Source organism: Drosophila yakuba, chromosome 3L (assembly GCF_016746365.2).
Source record: "Drosophila yakuba strain Tai18E2 chromosome 3L, Prin_Dyak_Tai18E2_2.1, whole genome shotgun sequence".
In the NCBI taxonomy this organism is placed as follows: Eukaryota; Metazoa; Arthropoda; class Insecta; order Diptera; family Drosophilidae; genus Drosophila; species Drosophila yakuba.
The window spans coordinates 9,400,847-9,423,681 of record NC_052529.2 but is presented as its reverse complement, the minus strand read 5'-3'; the positions used below and the strand labels follow the sequence as shown (position 1 = coordinate 9,423,681).

Sequence of the window (22,835 nt, the reverse complement as noted above, 5' to 3'; positions counted from 1 at the left end):
GCAAACTGGAATTTTGTGAGTTGTTTTGTTTTGCTTTGTTTGTCTAAAAGCGCAGAACTCCCTCCCCCCCTCCAGTTGGCCCGTTTCCCCCTCAAAAGGCTTGGCCCAGTTAGCAGTAAAAAATGCAAAGAGCAGGAGAGTGGCTTAAAACAGGACTGACTGCATATTAGGACGCCCATGCAATTGCATCGAGCTGGCTTATGCAGATGCAGTGGCTGCACTACGAAAAAATTTATGTAATGTTTAGAAAACCTTGGAAAATATTCCAGTTAGAACTTGCAAACTGTTCCTACCTATTCATATTTGTTCAACGGTCTCTATTTTAGCTTAGAATCACTTTGATTTAATATCCAATTAAGTTGAGTACGTGTGTTTACTATTTTTTACTATTATTTTGACCCAAACTATTTCTCTTTGGTGGCTTAATTTGTGTGGGCCGCGTGGCCAATTCGATTAGGAATGCACTCAGCTGACGTCACAAAGCCCATTTACCTAGTTTTTGGGTATCAGCACATGAGGCCAACTCTGATTAGAGCTGATAATTTAACGACCGATTTCCACAGATCCACATGGAAAACTGAAAACAAAATGATTTCCCAACACCCCGGGGAAATTTGCTTCTATAAACACACGTTCGATAGCGAAGAGATGCCTCTTACCGAAACATTATAAAAAGTATTTTCCCGAGGACCGGGGCCAATGTTGATTTAACCCACAAAAACTGAAACATGTGTGGATTTTTTCCACTCCTCAGAGCAAATTGCAGCGCAGACGGACACATGGAAACCGAACAAATGTGGGCGAACACGTTTTTATCGCAGCGCAGCGCAGCTAACGAAATGCAATAAATGTTGATTAAAATAAACGCACACTGGGGAGAAAAGGATTTAAAGTAATGAAGTTCAATTAAAAGTGCACCATAAAAAGTAGGCGTCCTCGTGAATTTGAAAGAAAAAATTGTATGTATCTGCCCCCTATTTATACTAAATATATGTGATTGAAGATCGTTGCTTTTTTTTAGTGCTCATGCGGATGAAAATGAAGACAAACCGCGTTTGAATGCTTATCAGTGGAGAATAAAAGAAACTGCACCAAATACAAATAAAGGGGGAATCGTAAAAACCAGAAATAATTAATGAAATTTGTGCTGATGAATGCAGTTCGTGGTATCTTATCGGACATGAGGAATGAAGCTCTTATCGAGTGAACAGAAACCAGAACGGAAGCCTCACAATGCCAGCCAGTTTCGAGAGACAGAACCTTAGCTTTAAGGACTCTGACCTTTTCTCGTTTTCTATTTCGGGACATTCCACAGCTATCGCATCTCTTCTCGCTGCCATTGTGCTTAATGACCTTTAAAAGCCACGCACAGACAGGTCACCGGAATATGGCAGACATGCAGGCGGGGGGCCGCCCACGTCCACGCCCACTTCTCCCACTTTTCCGCTCCTCGCCGAGAGGAGAAGGCCAAACAAAAATAAAAACAACACTTCAAACAAGACACACATCACAATTCATATTCTCATGCCTGCTGCCATTTTTGCTGATTTTGCTTTGGGTTCGTAGCCGCTTTTCTTGGCAGCCAGTGTGTGTGTGTGTGTAAGTGTGTGCCCCATCTTAATCATCGTTTTCATCATCATTATCATTCGAATCCACATCATCGCTATCTTCAAGCTGTCTGCTGCAGCGGAGATACAAACACACACAGCGATCCAGATACATGCGACTCACGTAGATACAAAAGCACGCATGGTGTTGCTCTGCTCGCTTCTGCCTGCCGCCTTTTAATAAAGTAAACTAAACAATTTTCATTCTTGTCTCGTTTTTGTCTCGTCTTCGTCGCTCTGCATCGACTATGAACAATTTTTCATAAACACACACGGGCAAACAGTTGGGGCTACAATAATAGTGCTTTCGAAGCCGCTTTCTTCTAAGATTATGAGTCAAACGACAATGAGCCTTTAATCCAGAAATATATACATACATTTGTTTTAAAAATAGGTTTACCTAATATTTTTCAATAAGTATAAGCAAAAATAATATTATTCGCACGAAAGTCAACTAAATCTCTTCCTAAACACATGGTTTTATTTTTAAAATTTACCACCAACTTTTGATTTATAAAACTTTATGCAACAAACTTTCTTTAAGTCCGCATTAAAGCCTATTCTTTTGACCTCATCTGTGGGTGAAGCACACTCACAACCACAGTGGCGCACATGCCGTAGCAGTGAGGCGACGACCCAAGCACCACCACCAGCCCACATCCCCAGCGACCCCCCAACCACCCCCCACATCCAGGCAGAGTCAACAAACGGACACTCACACACACACTGGTGCTAAACTGAACTTTTGGTGGGTGCGCAAAGCGAAAGAGATGGCGCCCAACGTGGGGCCGGCGGGCGTGGTGAGTTCCGTTCCGCCACCGAGAGTGGTGAGAGTGGTGAGTGTTTGGTGAAAGAGAAAGGCAACAAACGCATGCGGCAGTGCGTGCGGCCACAGGGGGGTTAAAGGGGGCCGCTAAGGCGGCCGAAAGGGGGTTAAGACTCGACAAATTCATTGAGAAACGAAGCGAAACAAAAAATAGCTTGCCAAAGAGGAGAAGGTGACACCGGCCGGTCAAAAGTTGCGCACACCACTCTCACATACAAAACTTACTTACAGGGTGGGTGGTGCCAAGCTGGGTGGTTTTCTATCAGGCAATGAAATCGAAATGCCAATGTGCATTTATCAACTCGATTATTATTGTGATTGCTTCAAAGGGGGAGAATGAATCCAAAAAAAAAAAAAAAAAAAACCTTTTTTCGTTGCCATGGCAAAGTGCAAAAAAGGCGGAACACAAAGAAAATTTTCGCTTTTGTTGTACTTTTAAACAATTTGCATAAATGTGCGGGGGAAACCTTCAAGGGTTTGACGACTCGAAAGGCCAATCGAGTTGGGTAAGATATTCTGGGGTATTTTTGGAACCAAGTGTAAGTGAGTAAGGAGGGGACTTTTTACTTTCTTGTTCATAATACAGGCGCTATCAGATTAAAAATTATAATTTTTAAGGCAAAAAAAAAATCAAGAAAAAACTGATTTCGTATTGGTACCATCTTAAAATAAAATCAAAGAACTTTTTGATTGCGATATGTGTACAAAACTAATTGAATTGTGGCACCTTTCAGATAGAGTAAATAGTTTGTGAAACCCAATAATCACCGAACCGACGAACTACTAACGGAAATTGGAGTGTAAACGACCACACCTGGGAGAAAAATCATGGGGCGGTCACTTTCACGTTAATCGGGCGAGGCGTGTTAATGAATAAAGTCGGGGAGGGGGCAAAATGGGGGCTCTATTTTCGGGAGGGGGTCTCTATTGCTGGTTCTATTTCTAGTCGTATTCCATTTCCATTCGAGATGGATAAGCCGCAGCTTATTGACTCACTTTTAGGGCCGTCAGATCGATATCGTCCAGTGAACAGTTGACCGATGGAGCCAGTTGTTGTTGCTGCTGGTGCGCCATTTTGATTTGCTATTTTATGTTGTTCTTCTGGATCTGGAGAATTGCTGCTGCTGATTCTTCGCACGCAGAAAGAGGTGGAGAGAGGAGAAATGCAAATGAGACGGCGAACGGAGTTGTGGGGGAGGGAGCGGGGGACAAAACAATAGGGAGAGAAAAAGAGCGGAGAAGGAGCGGCCAAAGGATTTACTGCGATTTTAGCTTTATGGGCTCTAAATGACAAATGCCACAATAAAAAACCAGTGCAATTATCAAACTATTTGTTGCTGTCATACAACTTTTCTCTTTTTGCTTCTCCGCTCTTCTTCACGCTCTCTATCTCTCTCTCTCCATCTCTCTTTCTCTCTGCTCTGCCTCTGCGTGCGTGTGTGTGTTTTGTGACGAAGTGTTTGTGTGTGTTAGTTAACGTTTGGCAAACGGGGCGCGGCTCTTTAAATTCCCCAGCACTTTTTAAAATCTTTTCTCGCCCTTAAATCATTTATTAATCACTGTCGATTCATAAGCTTCTTCGCACACACTGCACAATTTCAATTTTTTTTGCGGCGCTCCGATGGACCAGCCTCACACACACACACACCCACACCAGCGCAGCAGCCTGCGTATGTGTTTGTGTAGGTAGACAGAAAAAATCTGCCACTCGCTTTTTCCTCCCGATTCCGTTTTGCGTTTTCGCGCAGGACTCGCGATTTTCACTGGCGCACTGCGAATACGTACTCTTCACGCACAGCGATGGGCGCCTATCGCCTTTGCATCGCACAACCAGCTGAACAGTTCAATTTCCCAAGTTCAGTGAAAATCAGAACGGTTTTCCGTTTAACGCGACGCCAAAACCCCGACGGATTCCAACAGTGTGACCAATTAGCTGATGGCAGCTTAAACCATCGGCAAGTGGAAAATACCCTGCGAATACCGTGCTCATATTCGCGCACATACCGAAAATTTATCGAGCGGTAGAAATTCAATTAGTGTGCCCGTATTTTGTCGTTTTGCAGAGCTGCAAATTAAAAAAGTTTGCAATCAGCAACTGTAACCTATTATTTACATGCATTGACTCCAATCAGAAGTTAGTTACGATGTTGGCTGAGCGAAACGTCGATTTCTTATAAAAACGATTTTTTATATTTATAGTTATTATTTTATGGAAACATATTAATAATACTATTTCAAACAACATATCTAAAAAACAAATTAGTTTATCATATATTTATGTATGAAAAATGTGTGCTAGTGAGATCAACGTATTGCGGTTAACAGCACAAAATATTTTCCACATTAGAGTGCTACCGGTTTTGGAACGTTTCCACCGATTTTGTTGTTACCATATATTCGCATACAACTGGCTTAAAAATTTGAAAACTTTATTTACTATACGCAGATAAACATTTTATAAATGGGTCGTATTGAACAGATTTGGGAGAGTAGATGTGCAAAAAAAATTCAAATCTCATCTCTTAAAAGTATATTTTAATTTGCAGTTCCCAAGCAGATTTCAGCGATATGGACTTGGCAAAGATTGATAACAAACCTGCATTGTTCGGCTTGTCTCCCACGATCATGAATTTTTATCATCCTCGAGCTATTGATAGCTAAACCTACGGACAATTAAATTGGAGGGAATAATATAATAAACAGCTTAGCAAAATTCATTAAACAAGTAAGCAATTTAACAGTTTGCTCAGTACCAAAAAAAACAGTGGGAAACAGTTCGTTCTCCAGCGGCACGTTAGACGCCATATGCTGCCACACTATTCTCTGCCCACCTCTAGGACCTCTTCTTCTTTTCTTTTCTTTTCGCCCCGTTTCCGGAGAGGTCGTATTGGGCAAATTTTAATTTTACGGTAAGCCACGTGCTAAATTTTGACAATTTGGTGGTGTTTTCAATTGCGGAAGTTGTTTACAGTGCGCAATTTAACGTTATACCCAAGAAACATGGAATATTTCAATTTTCTCACAAAATGGTCGACCAAGACAGATATTTCATAGCGTGTTTCTATGGAAGAGCGTTGATTGGCCATCTTTTTTAGTGAAACTGCATTCGCAACATGGAGTACTAAACTAGTGAATTTGTCTTGCAGCAATGGGTCGCGTCATTCGTGCACAGCGTAAGGGAGCTGGTTCCGTGTTCAAGGCGCACGTGAAGAAGCGCAAGGGAGCCGCCAAGCTGCGTTCCCTGGACTTCGCCGAGCGTTCCGGCTACATTCGCGGAGTTGTCAAGGTGAGTAGTATGCTCCTGGGATTACCTTTCTACCTATCCACTCAAAGTGCAAGGGATCTCATGCATTTGGCCATGACTTTCTATCTGCCACATTCAAGACACTTTTTGGTTTCTCGCTTTAAGCTGAAACCTGCTAAAGCACCTGTGACAGCTTACTAACTGTTTCGAACTAGATTCAAGAAGTTTACTTGCCCTATGAACTGTGACTAACCAAACCGTACACCTTCGTGTTGTAGGACATCATCCACGATCCCGGCCGTGGCGCCCCTCTGGCCGTCGTCCACTTCCGCGACCCCTACCGCTACAAGATCCGCAAGGAGCTGTTCATCGCCCCCGAGGGCATGCACACCGGCCAGTTCGTGTACTGCGGTCGCAAGGCCACCCTCCAGATCGGCAACGTGATGCCCCTGAGCCAGATGCCTGAGGGTACCATCATCTGCAACCTGGAGGAGAAGACCGGCGATCGTGGCCGTTTGGCCCGTACCTCTGGCAACTACGCCACCGTGATTGCCCACAACCAGGATACCAAGAAGACCCGTGTCAAGCTGCCCTCCGGCGCCAAGAAGGTCGTGCCCTCGGCCAACCGCGCCATGGTTGGCATCGTTGCCGGTGGCGGTCGTATCGACAAGCCCATCCTGAAGGCCGGTCGTGCCTACCACAAGTACAAGGTGAAGCGCAACAGCTGGCCTAAGGTGCGTGGTGTGGCCATGAACCCTGTGGAGCATCCTCACGGTGGTGGTAACCATCAGCACATCGGTAAGGCCTCCACCGTCAAGCGAGGCACCTCCGCCGGTCGCAAGGTCGGTCTCATTGCTGCCCGTCGTACCGGTAGGATCCGTGGTGGCAAGGGCGACAGCAAGGACAAGTAAGCTCTGGCTGCAGCAGGATTCCGGCGTGGCGCAGGTTCCGCCTGAGATCTGGGTAGTAGTCGTACTCTGCTGTGCGGCGCTGTGGGAGAAAATGCTATTCTACATGGAAAATCTGTATGTTCTAGGCATACGCTTGACACGGCGGAATAAAACTTATTTGTAAAAATTATCCTTTGTTTGCTATTTAAATTTGTAAGGGGTAACTGCTTAAAGATTTAAGCTTGGAATTTTTGTTTATGTTAATAATGTAAATACGTTATCTGCAAATTCTTGTTTTCAAACAAAATGTGAATTTTTGAGTACATATAAAACTAAAGATGTTAGCAGCAATAGTTATGTGTTATTTGTACTGCTTTTTAAGCATGCTGTAATAACTAGTTTAAAAATGAAAGCTAAGCATGTTTTGCTTTTTATCTAATAAAAAATGTAAATATTAAACTATTACAACTCAAATTTATTAAAAGTTCCAGTGTTGGATAAGCATGCAACTGTATGCCAATCGAATACTTAATCGATATTGCCCAGCCAGACCCGAACGATCGATACTATCGTTGGCATGTGGCCCACCTCTAGTTGGTGTGCGCGGAGTGGAGTGAAATAAATCGAAGTAATTTGCGTCGAGCGCTGCAAAATAATGGATCGCACTTTTTATGAAGGCTGGCTAATTAAGTCGCCGCCCACCAAACGCATTTGGCGAGCAGTAAGTTTCCAAAAATGGAAAACCTTAGGCTTTCGAAAACCTGTGTATGTGTGTGTGCGTGAAAGCAAGTGCGAAGGAATTTTCCTGGAAACCCCAGCTCAAAATCAAAATCAAAATGAAAATTCCAATGCAATCGAATCAGAAATGCCAAGTGATTAGTGAAATGCGCAAAGAAAAGAGAACCGCAATTGGCTAACGGTAAACATAAGGCCGGAAGGGAAATACCGCAATCTTTGTCCATCGATTGACTCACGAAAAAGATTACAAAAAAAACGATGGATAATGGAAGTGGCATTTTTTTACAATTACGCTAAGCCTGTATTGGTGCCTGCCTTAGTGTGTGTGTTTGTGTGTGCGTTTGTTTGGCGTTGTTGTTTGTGGTATAATTTAATTCATTATTAAGCCGAGGGATTACGGTTCCAGTATTCCAGTTGATTGGAATGCAAACAAGCTGAAAACCGCAGCAGTAATTGCGAATATGTGAATGAATTTACGATGGCTTCCTCTGCGTTTTTCCCTCTCTCTCGCTCTCTCCCCGCCTCCCCTTCGTCATCTACTCTCTTTCTGTTTATGTTTGCTTTTTGGCGTGGGAACGTGTTTTTTTTTCCTTTGCCGTGGTCTAAATTTACGCTTAATTAATTTTCCGTTTAGTGTTTACTTTAGGGAGCCGCTCGTGTATTAAATTTCCGCCAACTGTTGCGTTTAATCAAATTGACTTTCCCCGTATTTCGTGTATGCATGTTTTTTATGCGCATATGTGCTTGTTTTTTCGTTGTTTATGTGCACGGCCGATAAGCCACGGCGGATCACGCACAAAAACAGTGTACAAAAGCAACATAAACTAACGACGGCGGCCACAAAAACAATGGCGCACTTGTCTTTCCAGCTCCTTGTTGTTGTCTTGGTTTTTGTTTTTGCTAGTGATGCGCTAGTACTGTGTCAGTTTTATAACTTTTACTTACGTTCGGTCATAATTTGTGATTCATTAGATTTGAAATTAGACAACCTCTCATGATATTTTAGATAATGAATTATTAAAAACGCATTTTTCAAAAGTAGTAGAGTAGATTAAATTAGAAATGGCTTTATTCGGATTTACTAGTTTCAATTGTCAATTAAATATGTTAAGTTATAATTTATAATAATTACTCCTTTAGCATTCGTGGCACGACACCTTGTCACGCGCCCATCTCTAGATCGTTTATTTGAAACCACTTATAGTGGATACGACAGTTCCAAGAACACCCAAACCGTTGATCAAAAGGTCTGCAGCACTGAATTTTCAGTTACAGCAAACCCACTTTATGGTTTCACTGTACTCAATTTGTTTGCTTATGCTTCGCCATGCAATAGCGGTCAAAATAGTAGTATTCAGTAATCAATTTATAATATAAAAATTGAAATAAGCAACTTTTTGGTTCTAAGCCGCGTCTAAAAATATCAAAGGTTTATGGAAGTCCTCTAATTTGAAAAATCCCCCATCACGCTGTGAAAAGTAAACAAACTACTTGGAAAAATTGTAAAAATAGAACCTTTGCCCACACATACATACATACATACATATGCGTTTCTAATATCTTGAGCGCCATTGTATAAACAAAGTTTAATGATGCCTCGAGAAAATAAGCTGCGTATTTCCAGCGCCTCGGGGTGCCAATTTCTGGCCTGTGTGCGGCATTATGTTTATTGTTTATAATTCAATTAAGCGTGATATTATACAGTCCGAAAAAATCCATCCATTATCAGTTGGAGTTTTCAGTTTTCAGCGGGTTTCCGAACCTCTCAGCTGTTAATTTCTCAACCGCTTAACGGTAACATGGGCGTGGGGTGTTGTTCCATGTGTGTGTGTGTGTGTGTGTGTGTGTCTGCTGTTTACCCAAGAAAATGTCAATGCAAAACATGATTCGCGGAAAAGCAGCGCCGCTGCAGTCGCTGTTGACTTGGGCTTCATCACCCACCCGCTTACTCATCATCACCAGCAGCAGCTTATGTTATTGGCGATAGTGCAGTCAGCCATTGAGCTGATCAGCCGGACGGACCCTACCCTCATATCACCATCCACAGTCCATCGCTCAGCAAGGGTATCTTAATTCCGAACAGAGACATCGGCGCACTCGTGGCGCACATTTATCTACGGCTATATAAAAGTACTGCAAGATATCGCATAGTTAGAGTTCGTTACATATTAATCAAGGCATTGGCATCTCTCAGATTCTAGGAAATCTGTTAATGATTCAGATTGCCATGCAGATCCTTCATTAGTATATCAAACTATTGTCGCGTAAATGATATTGTAATCATCTTTGCCTGATGACTAACTACCTCATTAAGTTAGTCATCACTATTCAGACATCTTAGTACAATTTATAGAAGTGTAATTTGTTTAATATTCTCAGGCTATCATATTTACTGTATAAAGACTCTTATCAAAAACAGCAACAAAGTTGAATCCCATTTAGGGGACTCACATTTTAGTTTGTTTTGCTATTATGATATTTGTACTTCCACGACCTATTGAACATATCGTTATGAAGGAATCTTGGCTGTGTAAAAGAATGGAAGAAAAAGAAATCACTATTGCTCTTCCAACTTTGCGCCTCGTTGCAACTCTTAACGCCTTGTTTCCAAATTATCTTTGCAGCGCTGGAGGCGTCGCTATTTCACGCTGAAGCAGGGCGAGATACCGGAGCAGTTCTGCCTCGAATACTACACCGACCACAACTGCCGCAAGCTGAAGGGCGTTATCGATTTGGATCAGTGCGAGCAGGTGGACTGCGGCCTGCGGTTGGAGAATCGCAAGCAGAAGTTTCAGTACATGTTCGATATCAAGACGCCCAAGCGCACCTATTACCTGGCTGCCGAAACGGAGGCGGATATGCGCGACTGGGTGAACTGCATCTGCCAGGTGTGTCACCTACATGACACCAAGCAGTCGAATGAGTTGCCACTGGGCGCTGTGGGTGCAGGTAAGTGTACACAAACCCAAGTCCAAAGAACCCCTTTTCAAGTATTTCCTTCTCCTTCTTTGTAACACCCAGACGAAAACCGCACCCAGCACACAAGCTCCAGTGGCGGTTTGAGCAACTCCACGCAGAATACGACCACCACATCGTTGCACTCCTCTGCCGGAACAACAGCGCCCCAAGCCTCGGTCCCGAACGCTGGAGGATCTGCCCAACTGCGACGCCCGGCGGTCATTGAACAGCAACCAATGCCCTCGAGTGTCGGCAACAATAACTCAGACTCGGTGTATGTAAACACGGAGTACAGCAATCGCGAGACGATGCTCTGCGATGCCAACTTCGACCAGCAGGAACTGCTCTCGGCTGCCCAGCAGCAACCGCCACCATCGCCGGCAACGGCTCTGTATCTGAATCACAGTGCTTTGATCCAAGCTCAGGCGGCAGCTGCAGCCGCCGAGCAACTGCAGCAGCAGCAACAAGCAGCTCGCTTGGCCGTCAGCGCGAACGGCGTGGTGCGAAAGTTGCCGGAGCACCTGGTGCTCACTCAGCAAACTCTGGCCGAGGCAGCGGCCCAGCAACACAGCAGCGTGCAGGCTTCACCCGCTTTGAGCACCGCCTCCGGACCATACATACCGATCAGCGAGTGCTTCTCGGGCAGCCCGAGATTCCTGCCCGGCAGTGGAACTCCCGGTGCAGATGTGGCCATACCAAACAACCCCACCACGCCGTTGAACAACTTGGACCCCAAGTTCTACGATACGCCGCGCAGTCATAACAACATTGGTCTGAATCTGACCAACGATCAGTCCTACTCACCGAAGATTACCAATTTGAGTCTGGTAAGTTGATAGATTACGATGTAGTACGTCATGCAGTTGTAATTAATAATTATCTTGTTTTCCATTCAGCAACAATTGGCCAATAACAATGCTAGTAAACAGCGCTCCGACTCCGATTCGGAAAGCGTTTTCACCGATGACGATGAGTGGGCTCATCCTTTGCCCCTGCGCGAGAATGTCGGTAAGCACTCGAATGTCAAACATCAAAGCGAATTCGCAGTTAAGAAAGATTTATTACAGATCGCAGCACTCGACCTTCGGATAGTTCCATTGAGAACGAATCATTCGTACTGACCTACTCGCAGCGTTTCTCCAAGATGCCCGAAGAAGGTGGAGCGAGCGTGCCACCACCTGAAAAGAATTCCAAGCTAGCGGGAGCAGCATCTCTGGCAGAGGCTGGTGACCAAGGAACGCTGGATAAGTTGGCCAAGGTGCTGAAGAACAAAAATAATCTCATATTGGACTTTAAGGAGAATGAAAAGTGAGTTAAAGCACTGTCAAGTGAACTTTAAACACATTCCAATGTCAATTTTTGTACTCGCAGAATTCCTCGCGATCTGCCGCAGCTGTCGGATACGGAAAATACTTCACCGGCCATTGTGGCACGCCGCAACGCCCACTCCGCTTTCATCGAAGAAAGCTACGACATTCCAAGGTCTCATCAGCAGCCTTACTACAACGTCAACCAGCTGCTGGGCGAGCGACCAGTCACCAGCCCACACAATTCCAACCCCATTGCTGCATCGACGCCAAATCTCATGGCGGCCGATTTGGGTGCAGTGGCCGCCATCTCAGCGGCAGCGAATCCCGGCCTGGTTGGCGGAGCACAGACAGCCGCCTCATCGCCCACCAGTGCGCGAACGTTGCCCCGACACTGCTATACTAATGCAGCTCCCACAAAGATGGAGGGCAATGTTTTTCGATACGACTTCATGGAGCAGGCGGATTGCCCGCCAGTGAACCGCAAACTTAAGCCAAAGGTGGCGGGAGGATTGCCAGTTGTAGAGGACAAACCGCCGGAGGAATTTCCGGCAAAGCCCCCGGTGGGCGTGGAGCATTTAACCAATAAATTGGGTGCAGCCCAACTGCAGCAGGCGATTGGACCGCCCAGCGTAGACAGAAAGTGCAAGCCGAATGCCTATAAGGTGAGTAAGAAACGTTGTACATACACAACATCCTTTCACGAATGTCTTACTTTTAGTTGGGTAATCCGGTCACCATGTCGCCGGCAACACGACGTTCCTCCGGAGCACCTCTTTCAATGGTGCTGCCGCATGAAACGGATGTCCACTCCCCGGCAGCCAACGCCTTCTTCCATGAGACCCGCACCCTGCCTCGCCAACAGCATCGACAGCATCCAAACAGTCCCGGCAGCATGTCGGTACAGCATCAGCGCACCGCATCGGCAGCGGCTGCCATGATGAGCTTGACGGGAGCGGCCGCTCCCAAACAGCAAGCGGCGGCGCAGCCTGAGCATAAGCTTCAGTACTTTGATTTGGATGTGACAAACAAACCGCCATTGCTAAATCGATCCAGCATGAGTGTGGGAAATCTGTATTCACAGGGAGGAAACGGAGCTAGTGGGATGCGACTGGCTGGCGTAGAAGCTGGTGGAGCCCGTGCCCCAGTGCCCAGCAGCGTAGTCTATAGATCCGTGGACTTTGTCAAGACGGAGGCATTCAAAAGGATTCGAGAGGAGCGCGAGAGCAGCGGCAACAAGTAAAACTGCTGGTTCAGCTAAATGGTATCAAATCTCCAGTACATCAACTTGTCAACGTGCAATAGCAAAGGACCATGTGCTGATCCGAAATTTTCGTAGTGCCTATTGGTGGTCAGCAGAGAAAAGCTGGCCACATCCAAAAACAGTGCAAATTCTGAGTGGCTTTTACATTCGTTAACATCGTCAAATTCATAACCCATTAAAAACACATATCTAGCTTGTAAGTCGGCACCAGCATTTTTGTGTGCTGCTTTGAATCTATAATCTGTAATCCGTATCTGAATCTGAATCTATGTCGTATTCGTATTTAAATCGTGCTTCCAACACTTCCATGTTTATTGTTAAGCTTCGGAATCAAAATGTAACCATGACAAACGATCTTAGTGCTAATTTTACAATGCAAACAATTATTTTATATACGCAAGCGAAATATTTATATACACGAATTTTATATGGTAACAAATTATTTACAATTTATTAATGTAACTCGTGTGCGACACAAGCTGTAGCTTGATTCTGTGCTTTAAAAAATATACATACAATAATACCAACTTTCTGTCTGTTCCTGAAAGATCCAGAACAAATATCGAATTCCAATTGTTAGAAAAGTTTAAATATCTCCAGGAAACTCTGAAAAATCTATAGCAACCTTTGTTATTAGTTAAATCAATCAAAGTCAGCGCGGAGGTACTTGGCAACGCAGAAGTCTACTAAACAGACTGTTAGTATTAAACGAATAGTCAGTAAAATATCACGCTTTAGAGTTCCCTACTTTCAACCTTATATATTTGCATTACAATGTCCCTCGTTTATATCACCCATCACGATGAGAACATTGTTGGGTGCGAGCACGATTTTGAGAAGGCCCAAGGACCAAGGGAATCCATTTTTGTCTACAAAAATCGTAGGGATCTCTTACTAACCAATCCTTTCTTCACATCTAACTTTGAGCAATTTTTCAGCTGTTGTGGAGAGGGCAGCCAAGTATGCCCGCAAACTTCGCGAACGCTTGAACGAAGAGGACAAGAAGTTGTCGGTTATCCTGCAGGCCGATGGAACCCGCGTCCTGACGGAGGCCAAGAAATCGGCCCATCGCACCATGGGCTGTGCTCACACTCCGATTGACCCACCGTGCGCCTACTTGCGCAAGAGCCAGGGCATCAAATGGCGGCGGGAGAATACCCACAAGTGTCCCAAGATGCCGCCAATGCCCCCACTTCCACCACCGGGCAGTGGCGGCAAAAAGCCCACCATGGTGCCGAATTTCATTAAACGCAACCGGATGTGCGCCGGAAAGACGATTCCCTGTCCTCCGCCACCTCGTTATGTAGACACTCCCGTGGGAGCGCGTCACGATCTGCTCAATTCCGGATTGGTACCGCAGTTTATCTGCCGCAAGGATTTCGGCAAGGTTCCTATTTATCTCAAGAAAACCAAAAGAATGCTGGCCGACATGAACGCGGTGTGCGCCAAGGAGCAGGCACGTTTGCTGGAGTTGTGCCGCGGCATTAAGGGCTTCACCAGGGCTTCGGTGCAATCAAGTGGTCCGCCGCAAGTGCCGGGAATGCGGGTGATGGAGCAGGCCGAGCGCAATGAGATCCTCGAGGGACTGCGACTGAGCCTGACCGAGATGACCAAGCAGTATCAGTCCATGTCGCTGCTCATCGACAGCATCGCCAAGCGGCAGCGCAAGAGCAAACTGGAGTCTGATCTTCGCCAGGTGGAGCAGGACATTCTACTTATCGATACCACTCCCATTATCTATGTTTCCGAGTACTAACGATGGCATTTTATGTCTTTCCTTTTTTTGTCCATGTGTGTCGGCATCTGGCAGCCGAGTGAGCTGTTCCTTTGGATTCACTTGCTTTGCTCTTAGAGGCAGACACACAAAACACTTGGTATTGAAGGTTGAGAATAAATTTAACGTTTATACATTAAACATTTCCGTTGCGAAGCTTCCATGGCAAACAGGACATGTCAGATTTCTCCCGGATTCGTAGAGTTCTCGCAGGTTTTCCAACTCGAAGAGGATCTGTCGGTCGCACAGGCTGCAGTAGCGTCGCTCCAAGCTGGGGGAGATCTGTGTGGATGCTATAGACATGTTTTTACAATAATTTTATAAAGTCCTTACCTCGACAAGGGACACACTGCAGCGATGAAGTTGCTTCTCCTGGGGATTAGCTATCACAGGAATACCCAGATTCTTATGCAGGAGCTGAATATGATTATCTACTTGCTCAACGAATGCGTTTGCTGTGGATCCTAGGACATGCTTTTCCGAAAAGTCGGTCTTAATTTTATTCATCAGTCGGTGGGCCTCCTCAAACATACACTTTGTTGCCTGCTCCTGGAATGGTGTCCTCATACTTAATGACCCAATGAACTGGAGCCTCAGTCTTATGTGTGTGATATTCAGCATCGCAAGGAGCAGCTGCAGCTCATCCTGGGACTTTTGGATGTGAACGGTCAGCTGGAGATGGCTCGTTTGCAGGCGAATCACGAATTGCAGGACATGGAATTTGATTTGCAGCTGCTGCAACTGGCTTTCAGTGGCGGAATCCGTAAATTGGAAGGAATCTAATGGACCGTAGTCCATATACCTTTGCCAATTCTCCTCGGCAAATACGTGTAGACGTAGCTCAGCTAATAAATCGGTATAGTGATTCATGGGGTTATTTGATTCCAAGTGACTGATGAGCTGAGCAAGTGGATCCTGATTCCCCACCTTGAGCACTTGCATGAGCAACTGGTTCTTTTGAGGCACAGTTTCACTCATGTATTCTTTGTTGCGGTAGAGAAAAAGGGTCATTAAGTTCTTGTGCCTGCTGGTGCTTAGTCCCATCACCTGAAAGTCCTGAAGCACACCCATGGCTATCGATTGCATCTGCAAGCTGAGCTGATTATTCTCGTGGATAATTTGTACGCGATGCAGATAGCTTCCTGCGGTGCCTGCAGCATAGCTACTGTTGTCCAGGCTGCAGAGACCGGTGATCTTCATTCCGCCGATATAGATCCGTGCTTTCAGGCATTCTGTGCTCCCTGTTCTTGGCATACTCCAGGTCAGCAAAAGCGCAGCCTTGCAGCAGGTTATATAATAGCAGTCCTTGATGGGACATTCGGTGATCACTGCCATTTGCAGACCCATTCGATCAGCTTTCTCCCACAAGGGCTTCACTAAGGTGGGGGTCTTGCTTCCCTTTGCTGGTATTTGGTACAGGTGGATGAGTCCGTTGCTATCGCCCACCAGCAGAAGATCCTGGAAAGCTTGTATATGGCAGATACGACTCAGGCAGGTTTTCGTTTCGTGGTGACTCAAAAGAGTTTTGACATCGGCGCTTAAGGTTAGCAACCACAAACTTCCGGAGGCGGTTCCCAGAACCAAAACATGTTCGCCAGTGGTATTTGAATCATCAGGTAACCAAGCAAACATAGTTATCCAGGCGGGATCAATATATTCCTGATAACTCTTAAAGTCTACTATCTTGGCGGTGTTCACTTTAGGCAACAGAGTGTCCCTCAGAGTTTTAGCGATATTGAGTTCTTCCAGAGGGTTCCAGCGACTGTATTCCGCGGGTTTGCTTATTAGGCTTAAGGATCCATAGGTGTAAAGGGAACCCAGGAGCAGATTTCCATTAGCCAGCTGCTTGGGTGCCCGCTTGACAGTTATTAATCTGGCTGGTGGCACGGCAACGGAGCACACAGCGGTGTAGGCCGGCTCCAGGGCCAAGTGCTGTGCCTCCAGGACATCGCAGCTGTCGTATATGGCCACCAAATCCACTCTGCTGGCCAAAACGTCCAATGGTCTTGTCTCCGCAGCATAAGAATCCAAGATGGCCACTAAATAGGGACAGGGATCCACGACCATGAACTTGCTGTTCAACTCCAAAGTGACCACATCCGATTTGGAGCCGCTCAGTGCTATAAAGTCGCCGTCGGAGTCGCTGTTTATAAAGTCGTGTACCGAGTCCTGGCGGACGAATCCTTTGGCTAGGATGGGAAATTCCAGATTAGCTAGAACGAAAAAAAACATTTTCACTCATGAGTTTTTACTTCTGTATTAAAAATTTTACAAGATATTTCACACAATGTCATTGAAGACTGCGGATTATTTACAAGTATTTTGTTAGTACGAACAGAGCGAGCACAACAAACCGCATAGAATAGGCAATCACTATCTCGGATGTGTGGGTATACCTATATAGCACGCATACACTTACAGTTCCCCACATCTTGAACGCCATGTGAAATTTCTCCCTCAGTAACTTTCGTCATTTCGTCGTGCTCAGTTCAGGAATCCAAATCCACCGGAATGGCGGCCAAGAAACTGGGAATGGTTAGTACACCATGTAACTGGTCAAGTAGCTAACTAAAGTGCTTTCTCTTCTAAGGACTTTGTGAAGCAGATGTCCGAGTACGCCAGCGGGTCCAATGGATTTGACCGGGTTTTGCGTATGGTGAGATTATAAACAAAAAGTGCAGGCGAATTTAAATAGACGCCGTCAAAGTCTCACATGCAAACAGCTGACTGTCATCAGTGATGGTATTACATAACTCGGCTCGCTACAATCGATAAGTGCGACTTTGAAGTGCCCATCTCTCTCGTGGGAACTACAATTTCAAAAATTTGACTTTCCGCCTTAAATTAAATTGAATTCACAGATTAAAATCACAGGCGGTGGTGATGGTCGCGCAATAGGAGAGTTCACTGTGGCCAGTGAGCACCTGAATCGCCAAGGAACTTTGCATGGCGGTCTCACGGCGACAATTGTTGATAATTGTACCACGTATGCCCTGATGTCAAAAGGTATTTCACATGCTTATTAATTACAAGGAGATCTAAATAAGTTTTACATTTATTGTAAGGCTCCCATCCCGGAGTTACGGCCAACCTGAATGTGAGCTACATTGCAGCAGCGAAACCTGGCGAAATTATAGAAATTGATTGTCATACTGTGCGGGCCGGCAAGAAAATGGCCTATTTGGATTGCATTCTGCGGCGCAAGTCCGACGGAAAGATAATCGCGAAGGGCGGACAGGTCAAGTACATTCAGTTCGACAAGGAAAAGCTGGATTTCTAAAACAGTTTGCAGATTGTTGGAAAGCCAAATAAAATTTTTCGAACCATTATTAAGACTTGCTAACTTATATGTGCTAGCCCTTTGTTTTTCAAAAGCTCTTAATTTGCAAGATAAAGAAATGTAACATTTAAATAAAAACAAAAGCATAGAAATCCTAACGGATAATTTGAATAGAGATAAGGTTTCCATATCGATTGTGCCCATATATCGATTGGCGAATCCCGTCATCGAGAAACAGCTGTTGTTTGTTTTGAAATTGTGTTTTTCGGAGGTGTTACGTTGGGTATTTAAATTTTAGATATTTATGTAAATTTTATAGCAGTACTGGCGTAGTTAGGTAGGTTCCGCATTCCTAACTATTTCATGAAATTGCGCTATAGTCTGTTTACCTCACTTTGATACCGGCTAGTTGTTTGCTTTCCATCGAAAAGCGGAAAACTGCACTCGAAGATAAAGCAATCAAATATTGAAAAAATCAAAGCAATACATTTGTCCCACATACTACTGTGATTTATTTTAAATGACTGTAGTGCAATCCAAACTCACACACGTCATACCTAGAGTGTCATACAATAAAGTTGGATTGTTCCATTGTAAAACTATTACTATCAGAGACTTGAGATACAAGTGCCCGATACGAGAAGTTATCTATCTATCTAGATTTAGCTAGTACATTTCTAATCTCTCCGATCGGACGAACTAATTTATTTTGTAGTTATATAGAAGCTAGCGGATCGTCTGTCAGGCAACATCAATTGATAATATGGGAACCCGCAAAAAAGGACTTGAATTCGCCAAACACATCACCGAGATCATCACCAAATCAACGGGCTTTGAAAGTCACCTACAGAAGGTTAGTAGTTCCCCATAGAGTCTCCCTACAAAAATCACTATCTCATACTGATATCATCTTCTATTAAAGGTCAAGATCGTGGACGGCGGCGATGGAGCTTGCACTGCTGAGCTGAAGGTGGACAAGGATCATGTGAACTTGTACAAGTTCATGCACGGCGGCTATATCATGACCCTGGTGGACATGATAACCACCTACGCCCTGATGTCCAAGCCATGTCATCCCGGCGTTTCCGTAGATCTTAGCGTTAACTTTCTGAACGGCGCCAAACTGGGTGACGATGTGGTGATTGAGGCCAACCTGTCCAAGGTGGGCAAGTACCTCGCCTTCATCGATTGCACCCTGAAGCACAAGAAGGACGACACGGTGATAGCCAAGGGCACGCATCTGAAGTACATCAAGTTCGACTAGACTGGCAGACCCGCGCTAATTTAAATAAATTGTTTTGTATACCTAAAAAAAAGGGCTATTCTTTTTGAGAAATATTTTTGGAACTCTGCAAGTAAGTTGAATAATTTGTACAAATAAATGACTATGGGTTATTAATGTGCTTTATTTTATTACACGTGTAGCAGTACATTGTTAGTTAATTGTCAATTAAACATGCTCATTGCGCAATTGCCGGTGTGTTTCCATTTTGGTTTTGATTAGAGTGAGTGGGTGGCTACTACGGATAAACGTCGATATGCGTAATTCAATTGATGGCTCTTCACTTGACCATCGGGCAGTGTGGGCAGCAGGCCTCCGGAGGCGTCAGTGGGTCCACTCCCGGCGGACAGCTGACCTCGCCGCACCGCTCCCGCAGGCAGTTGACTTGGCCGTGGAAGCAGTTGCACTTGGTGCAGACGTCCGGAGACCAGACCTCGTTGTTCAGCCGGGTGGTGCCCTTGTCGTCGACGCAGTGGCTCCTCTTGGGCTTCGTAACCACCTGGGGCGGTGCCGCCGCCAACTGTACCACCTGAGCCACCGGCTCGACGTCGGCGGAATTGCAGGAGTCCTCCAGCTTGCGCAGCTTCTTGTGCAGCTTTTTCAGTTCCTTCTGGAAGCTGCCAATCAGCTCCTCCAGACCACTGACCCTTTCTTCGTTCACATCGTAGAGGGATTCCAGCGGACTGTCATAGCTCTCGGCGGTGGCCACCTCCTCGTCCACCTTGCCGAGATCTCTCTTCTGCCTGTTGCTCCGCTTGGTGTACGTTTGCGGTATGTACGAATCGAAGATGGCCGGTGGACTGTTGCACCTGCCACACTCCTGCCACAAATACAAATTAATGCCAGCTATATCTTCGCACTTCTTGTAGCCACCCTGGTGCTTGGCCAAGATGAACACGTTCTCGGTGACCTGGTCGAAGTTGTCACCCACATCGCAGAGCACTCGACCGAAGTTTGCCTGCTTGATTTGGGTCAGTTGCTCGGGTGAGAAGACACCGGGATTCTCGTAGTACAGGCGATCGCCATCCCGAAGTCTGCGGAACTGTTCCACCAGCAAGCACTGGAATAGGGGACCCACCTTGCCGCCCTCCACCTGATCCTCGAGAATGCCGCCCAACCAAACATCCACGTTATCCGGATGCCCATACAGTTCTTTCATCTTCTGGCGTATCTCGGCATTGCTGATCTCGTCGGCTAGATCCTCAAAGTCCTGGGCCACTGTGAGATTGCATAGCTTCCTGTAGACATTATAGCCGGGCATGCCGTGATCCCTGCCCCTCTGAATGTTGATGGCAGCCAGATCCAGTGCCACAGCATGGGCCGTCTGGAACAGTTTCTCTGTGAGCTCAGTGTTGAGATTCTGATCGGGGGTCTTTAGCTTGGCGGGCACGGCCAGGAAGCCGCGCATCAGGGGATCCACTCCACCCTCGTAGGCCAGACGCCAGGGAGCAAAGAAGGCCTTGTGGAGGAGCAGATGGCCCTGGGGTATCGGCTGGAAGGTCTCGTTCAAGCGATGGAGTATTGGGTTGATGATGGTGTGGCCAAATCGCAGGGCAGCTGTGGCAAACTCGTTGGCTATGCTGGGATTCACTTGGGGATTGTAACCCGAGTACTCGCCCATCATCTTCATGCCACTTTCGCCAATAATCAGGGGCAACCACTGCTTGAAGGTGATGTGCTGCATCTGGGCACCCACTATCTTACGAGCTTCCTGGTACAAGGTGTCCCCATCCCAATGGCCATTGATTTGCTTCAGTTTGCTGGCGATCCTGTTGTGCTCCCTCATCCAAACGGTGTGCATGGCCAGAAGACCCACCTGCTCGTTCACCCGGATATCGCCCGAAACAAAGCAGCTCATGGTGTTCTCGTCGAGATTCCTGCGGCAATCCATGCCATCCTGGGGAGCAGCAAAGGGCAGCATGTCCTTCTGCCGCGGAAAGTGGACACCCACACGGAGTAGTCCGTCCTGGGATGTCAGATTGCGCAGCTCCTGGGCGAATGCAGTGCTGTAGCCATACATCTGGGAAGCATCTATGTAGGAGGTCAGTTGGTTGATCTGCTCGCGATGCTGGACGCTGTCGAAGAAGAGGGAGGTCATGCCGGAGCCACAGATGGCGCTGGAACGCACCACATCAATGCAACGACGGTTTCGGACGCGCGGATCATTTGGGGGCACTTCAATGGGATAACATGGTGGTGCCATCTCGCAGCTCTTCTTGCAATCGATGCCGTCCCAGCTTTCCGAACTCACGGATGGTATGGCATGATCCAGATCGTGATCCAGGAACTGACCCCACTGCATCACCATGTGTGTTATCCGGGCATCCGGTGTGATCTCCTTGGTGGCCACCAGTGAGGTGGACACCAATCTCGCACTGGGCTTGGCATGACCCGAGTACAACATGCCCTTCGTCCAGCCCACGGGCATACTGAAACCGTTCTCGTAAATCGGTGGCGCCAATCTGCGGAAGGCGGTGAGTGACGCACCCCAGGTGGGATGCTGCAGGTTGTTGCAGGTGCCATCGATGCTCCTGTACCGCGAGTGGAAGCACATGTCCGTGCAGTTGGGCATCTCGCGGTGTTCCATGCAGCCCGACAGCTCCGCCACCAGATGCAAATGCTCGCGTGACAGCAGATCCCGGAACTCGTACTCCTCGCTCTTCATGGTCAGGTTGTCGCCCTCCTGGACGTGTTTCCGTATATTGACCAGCGTCCGCTCGTAGATCTCCGCCGCGCGGGCCAGCTGCCTAGCTTCTCCGGTGGGGAAGCGGAAGACGCGCAGCAGTTCGCCATAGTTGGGCGGCGCCTTGTCGGATCGGTTGGAGAAGAGCATGTCCAGGGTGTTGTTGATGGCCAGGTCAATCTCCTTGGCTGCCTCGGCGAAGGCGATGCGCACATACCGATCCCCTGGAGCCAAATCCACGTTGTTTCTAATGTGGAAACGAAATAAAGGGCGATAAGTTAACATAAGCTGATGGTTTTGAATAGTCAAAGGAAGTTTGGTGACCCAGGCTAAGTAGTTGGTGACCCCAAGACTTGGTTTGTGCGCCATACAGTGCATAAGTCCCCAAGTTGTCGGCTTATTTTCTTATAAAACTAATGTGGAAACGAAACAAAGGGCGATTAGTTAACATAAGCTGATAGCTTTAAATAAGCAAAGGAAGTTTGGTGACCCAGGGCATAGCATTTGGTGACCCAAAAGATGGTATACCGTGCATTACTCCCCAAGTTGTCGGGTTACTTTCTTATAAATCTTTATTTAATGCCCAGAGGCAACAGTTGACACGCACATAAAGAACACAAAGCGCGGAAACAATCAAGATATCGCAGGGAATTTGCACATTTTAATTACCATAATGCCAGTGGCAGGAGTCGCCCAAATGGCCGCGTTGTCTAATAAAAATGCCAGCCACTCCATTTTCCCCTTTTTTTTTCTGCCTCACGAAATTATGCTGCATTCTGTTTGCAGCGGAGAAAAGTCATAGGAAAAATCCGCGCCTTGCTTTTTTCGCCTTTCTTGAATCTGAATGGAGGAGCAGATGGAGGAGCGGATGTGGAGGGCAGCATTAACAACAATTCATGCCTGGCATTCTGCTGGCAAGGAATGCTCCTTTAGGAAACTTTCGACTGTGTAAACTTTGGCATTGTGTGCCGCTGGCGGTGGC

The 22,835-nt window shown here is 46.3% G+C and overlaps 8 protein-coding genes across 19 annotated transcripts in view; 5 read left to right on the top strand and 3 right to left on the bottom strand.

The window, feature by feature from the left end:
• The window catches only part of LOC6533497 (mitogen-activated protein kinase kinase kinase kinase 4), a 31,779-nt gene extending 27,404 nt beyond the window's left edge, over positions 1-4,375 (bottom strand). For 6 of the 12 annotated variants that reach the window (XM_039374415.2, XM_039374416.1, XM_015194576.3 and 3 more), the window contains exons 1-2: positions 4,219-4,374; positions 3,430-3,563 (exon numbers count right to left, since the gene is read on the bottom strand). In XM_039374415.2, the coding sequence (XP_039230349.1) occupies positions 3,430-3,507 (78 nt within the window). In that variant the 5' untranslated portion in view covers positions 3,508-3,563; positions 4,219-4,374. Of the gene's footprint in view, positions 1-3,429; positions 3,564-4,218 lie in introns of all 12 variants that reach the window. The other 6 variants (XM_039374411.1, XM_015194580.2, XM_039374413.1 and 3 more) reach the window with 2 other exon arrangements.
• An 812-nt stretch (positions 4,376-5,187) lies between these two features.
• On the top strand, positions 5,188-6,757 carry LOC6533496 (60S ribosomal protein L8). The gene is made up of 3 exons (XM_002094171.3): positions 5,188-5,342; positions 5,580-5,719; positions 5,956-6,757. Exons 2-3 carry the CDS (start codon positions 5,582-5,584, stop codon positions 6,586-6,588), a joined length of 771 nt encoding a protein of 256 aa, XP_002094207.1. The 5' UTR covers positions 5,188-5,342; positions 5,580-5,581; the 3' UTR covers positions 6,589-6,757.
• A 374-nt stretch (positions 6,758-7,131) lies between these two features.
• LOC6533495 (protein daughter of sevenless) lies at positions 7,132-13,185 on the top strand. Its single transcript, XM_002094170.3, has 7 exons — positions 7,132-7,288; positions 9,930-10,254; positions 10,327-11,090; positions 11,160-11,271; positions 11,331-11,571; positions 11,635-12,235; positions 12,292-13,185. The coding sequence occupies exons 1-7, from the start codon at positions 7,223-7,225 to the stop codon at positions 12,811-12,813; spliced, it is 2,631 nt and encodes an 876-aa protein (XP_002094206.1). The 5' UTR covers positions 7,132-7,222; the 3' UTR covers positions 12,814-13,185.
• Positions 13,186-13,461: 276 nt separating this feature from the next.
• Positions 13,462-14,749, top strand: LOC6533494 (enkurin). Its single transcript, XM_002094169.3, has 2 exons — positions 13,462-13,714; positions 13,773-14,749. The coding sequence occupies exons 1-2, from the start codon at positions 13,609-13,611 to the stop codon at positions 14,588-14,590; spliced, it is 924 nt and encodes a 307-aa protein (XP_002094205.1). The 5' UTR covers positions 13,462-13,608; the 3' UTR covers positions 14,591-14,749.
• LOC6533493 lies at positions 14,712-17,166 on the bottom strand. The gene is made up of 3 exons (XM_002094168.3): positions 17,028-17,166; positions 14,942-16,821; positions 14,712-14,890 (listed from the first exon to the last, which is right to left on the bottom strand). The coding sequence occupies exons 1-3, from the start codon at positions 17,080-17,082 to the stop codon at positions 14,738-14,740; spliced, it is 2,088 nt and encodes a 695-aa protein (XP_002094204.1). The 5' UTR covers positions 17,083-17,166; the 3' UTR covers positions 14,712-14,737.
• LOC6533492 (acyl-coenzyme A thioesterase 13) lies at positions 17,076-17,937 on the top strand. Its single transcript, XM_002094167.4, has 4 exons — positions 17,076-17,143; positions 17,199-17,264; positions 17,470-17,614; positions 17,674-17,937. Exons 1-4 carry the CDS (start codon positions 17,120-17,122, stop codon positions 17,886-17,888), a joined length of 450 nt encoding a protein of 149 aa, XP_002094203.3. The 5' UTR covers positions 17,076-17,119; the 3' UTR covers positions 17,889-17,937.
• Positions 17,938-18,090: 153 nt separating this feature from the next.
• LOC6533491 (acyl-coenzyme A thioesterase 13) lies at positions 18,091-19,287 on the top strand. Its single transcript, XM_002094166.3, has 3 exons — positions 18,091-18,225; positions 18,604-18,741; positions 18,811-19,287. Exons 2-3 carry the CDS (start codon positions 18,652-18,654, stop codon positions 19,150-19,152), a joined length of 432 nt encoding a protein of 143 aa, XP_002094202.1. The 5' UTR covers positions 18,091-18,225; positions 18,604-18,651; the 3' UTR covers positions 19,153-19,287.
• LOC6533490 (peroxidasin) overlaps positions 19,275-22,835 on the bottom strand; it is a 30,907-nt gene continuing 27,346 nt past the window's right edge. Inside the window, exon 10 of the mRNA XM_015194573.2 lies at positions 19,275-22,100. Coding sequence (XP_015050059.1) covers positions 19,451-22,100 — 2,650 coding nt within the window. The 3' untranslated portion in view covers positions 19,275-19,450. The remainder of the gene's footprint in view (positions 22,101-22,835) is intronic.

What these genes read in the sequence shown, in the direction of transcription:
- LOC6533496 (XM_002094171.3), top strand. Translation starts at nt 5,582, where the DNA reads ATGGGTCGCGTCATTCGTGCACAGCGTAAGGGAGCTGGTTCCGTGTTC. An exon ending in ACATTCGCGGAGTTGTCAAG is followed by an intron (nt 5,720 to 5,955) that starts GTGAGTAGTATG and finishes TTCGTGTTGTAG; the next exon opens with GACATCATCCACGATCCCGG.
- LOC6533495 (XM_002094170.3), top strand. Translation starts at nt 7,223, where the DNA reads ATGGATCGCACTTTTTATGAAGGCTGGCTAATTAAGTCGCCGCCCACC. An exon ending in AGATTACCAATTTGAGTCTG is followed by an intron (nt 11,091 to 11,159) that starts GTAAGTTGATAG and finishes TTTTCCATTCAG; the next exon opens with CAACAATTGGCCAATAACAA. An exon ending in GACTTTAAGGAGAATGAAAA is followed by an intron (nt 11,572 to 11,634) that starts GTGAGTTAAAGC and finishes TTGTACTCGCAG; the next exon opens with AATTCCTCGCGATCTGCCGC.
- LOC6533494 (XM_002094169.3), top strand. Translation starts at nt 13,609, where the DNA reads ATGTCCCTCGTTTATATCACCCATCACGATGAGAACATTGTTGGGTGC. An exon ending in CATTTTTGTCTACAAAAATC is followed by an intron (nt 13,715 to 13,772) that starts GTAGGGATCTCT and finishes GCAATTTTTCAG; the next exon opens with CTGTTGTGGAGAGGGCAGCC.
- LOC6533493 (XM_002094168.3), bottom strand. Translation starts at nt 17,082, where the DNA reads ATGACGAAAGTTACTGAGGGAGAAATTTCACATGGCGTTCAAGATGTG. An exon ending in CGTTCAAGATGTGGGGAACT is followed by an intron (nt 16,822 to 17,027) that starts GTAAGTGTATGC and finishes TTTTCGTTCTAG; the next exon opens with CTAATCTGGAATTTCCCATC. An exon ending in GCAGTGTGTCCCTTGTCGAG is followed by an intron (nt 14,891 to 14,941) that starts GTAAGGACTTTA and finishes GCATCCACACAG; the next exon opens with ATCTCCCCCAGCTTGGAGCG.
- LOC6533492 (XM_002094167.4), top strand. Translation starts at nt 17,120, where the DNA reads ATGGCGGCCAAGAAACTGGGAATG. An exon ending in CGGCCAAGAAACTGGGAATG is followed by an intron (nt 17,144 to 17,198) that starts GTTAGTACACCA and finishes TTCTCTTCTAAG; the next exon opens with GACTTTGTGAAGCAGATGTC. An exon ending in GTATGCCCTGATGTCAAAAG is followed by an intron (nt 17,615 to 17,673) that starts GTATTTCACATG and finishes ATTTATTGTAAG; the next exon opens with GCTCCCATCCCGGAGTTACG.
- LOC6533491 (XM_002094166.3), top strand. Translation starts at nt 18,652, where the DNA reads ATGGGAACCCGCAAAAAAGGACTTGAATTCGCCAAACACATCACCGAG. An exon ending in TTGAAAGTCACCTACAGAAG is followed by an intron (nt 18,742 to 18,810) that starts GTTAGTAGTTCC and finishes CTTCTATTAAAG; the next exon opens with GTCAAGATCGTGGACGGCGG.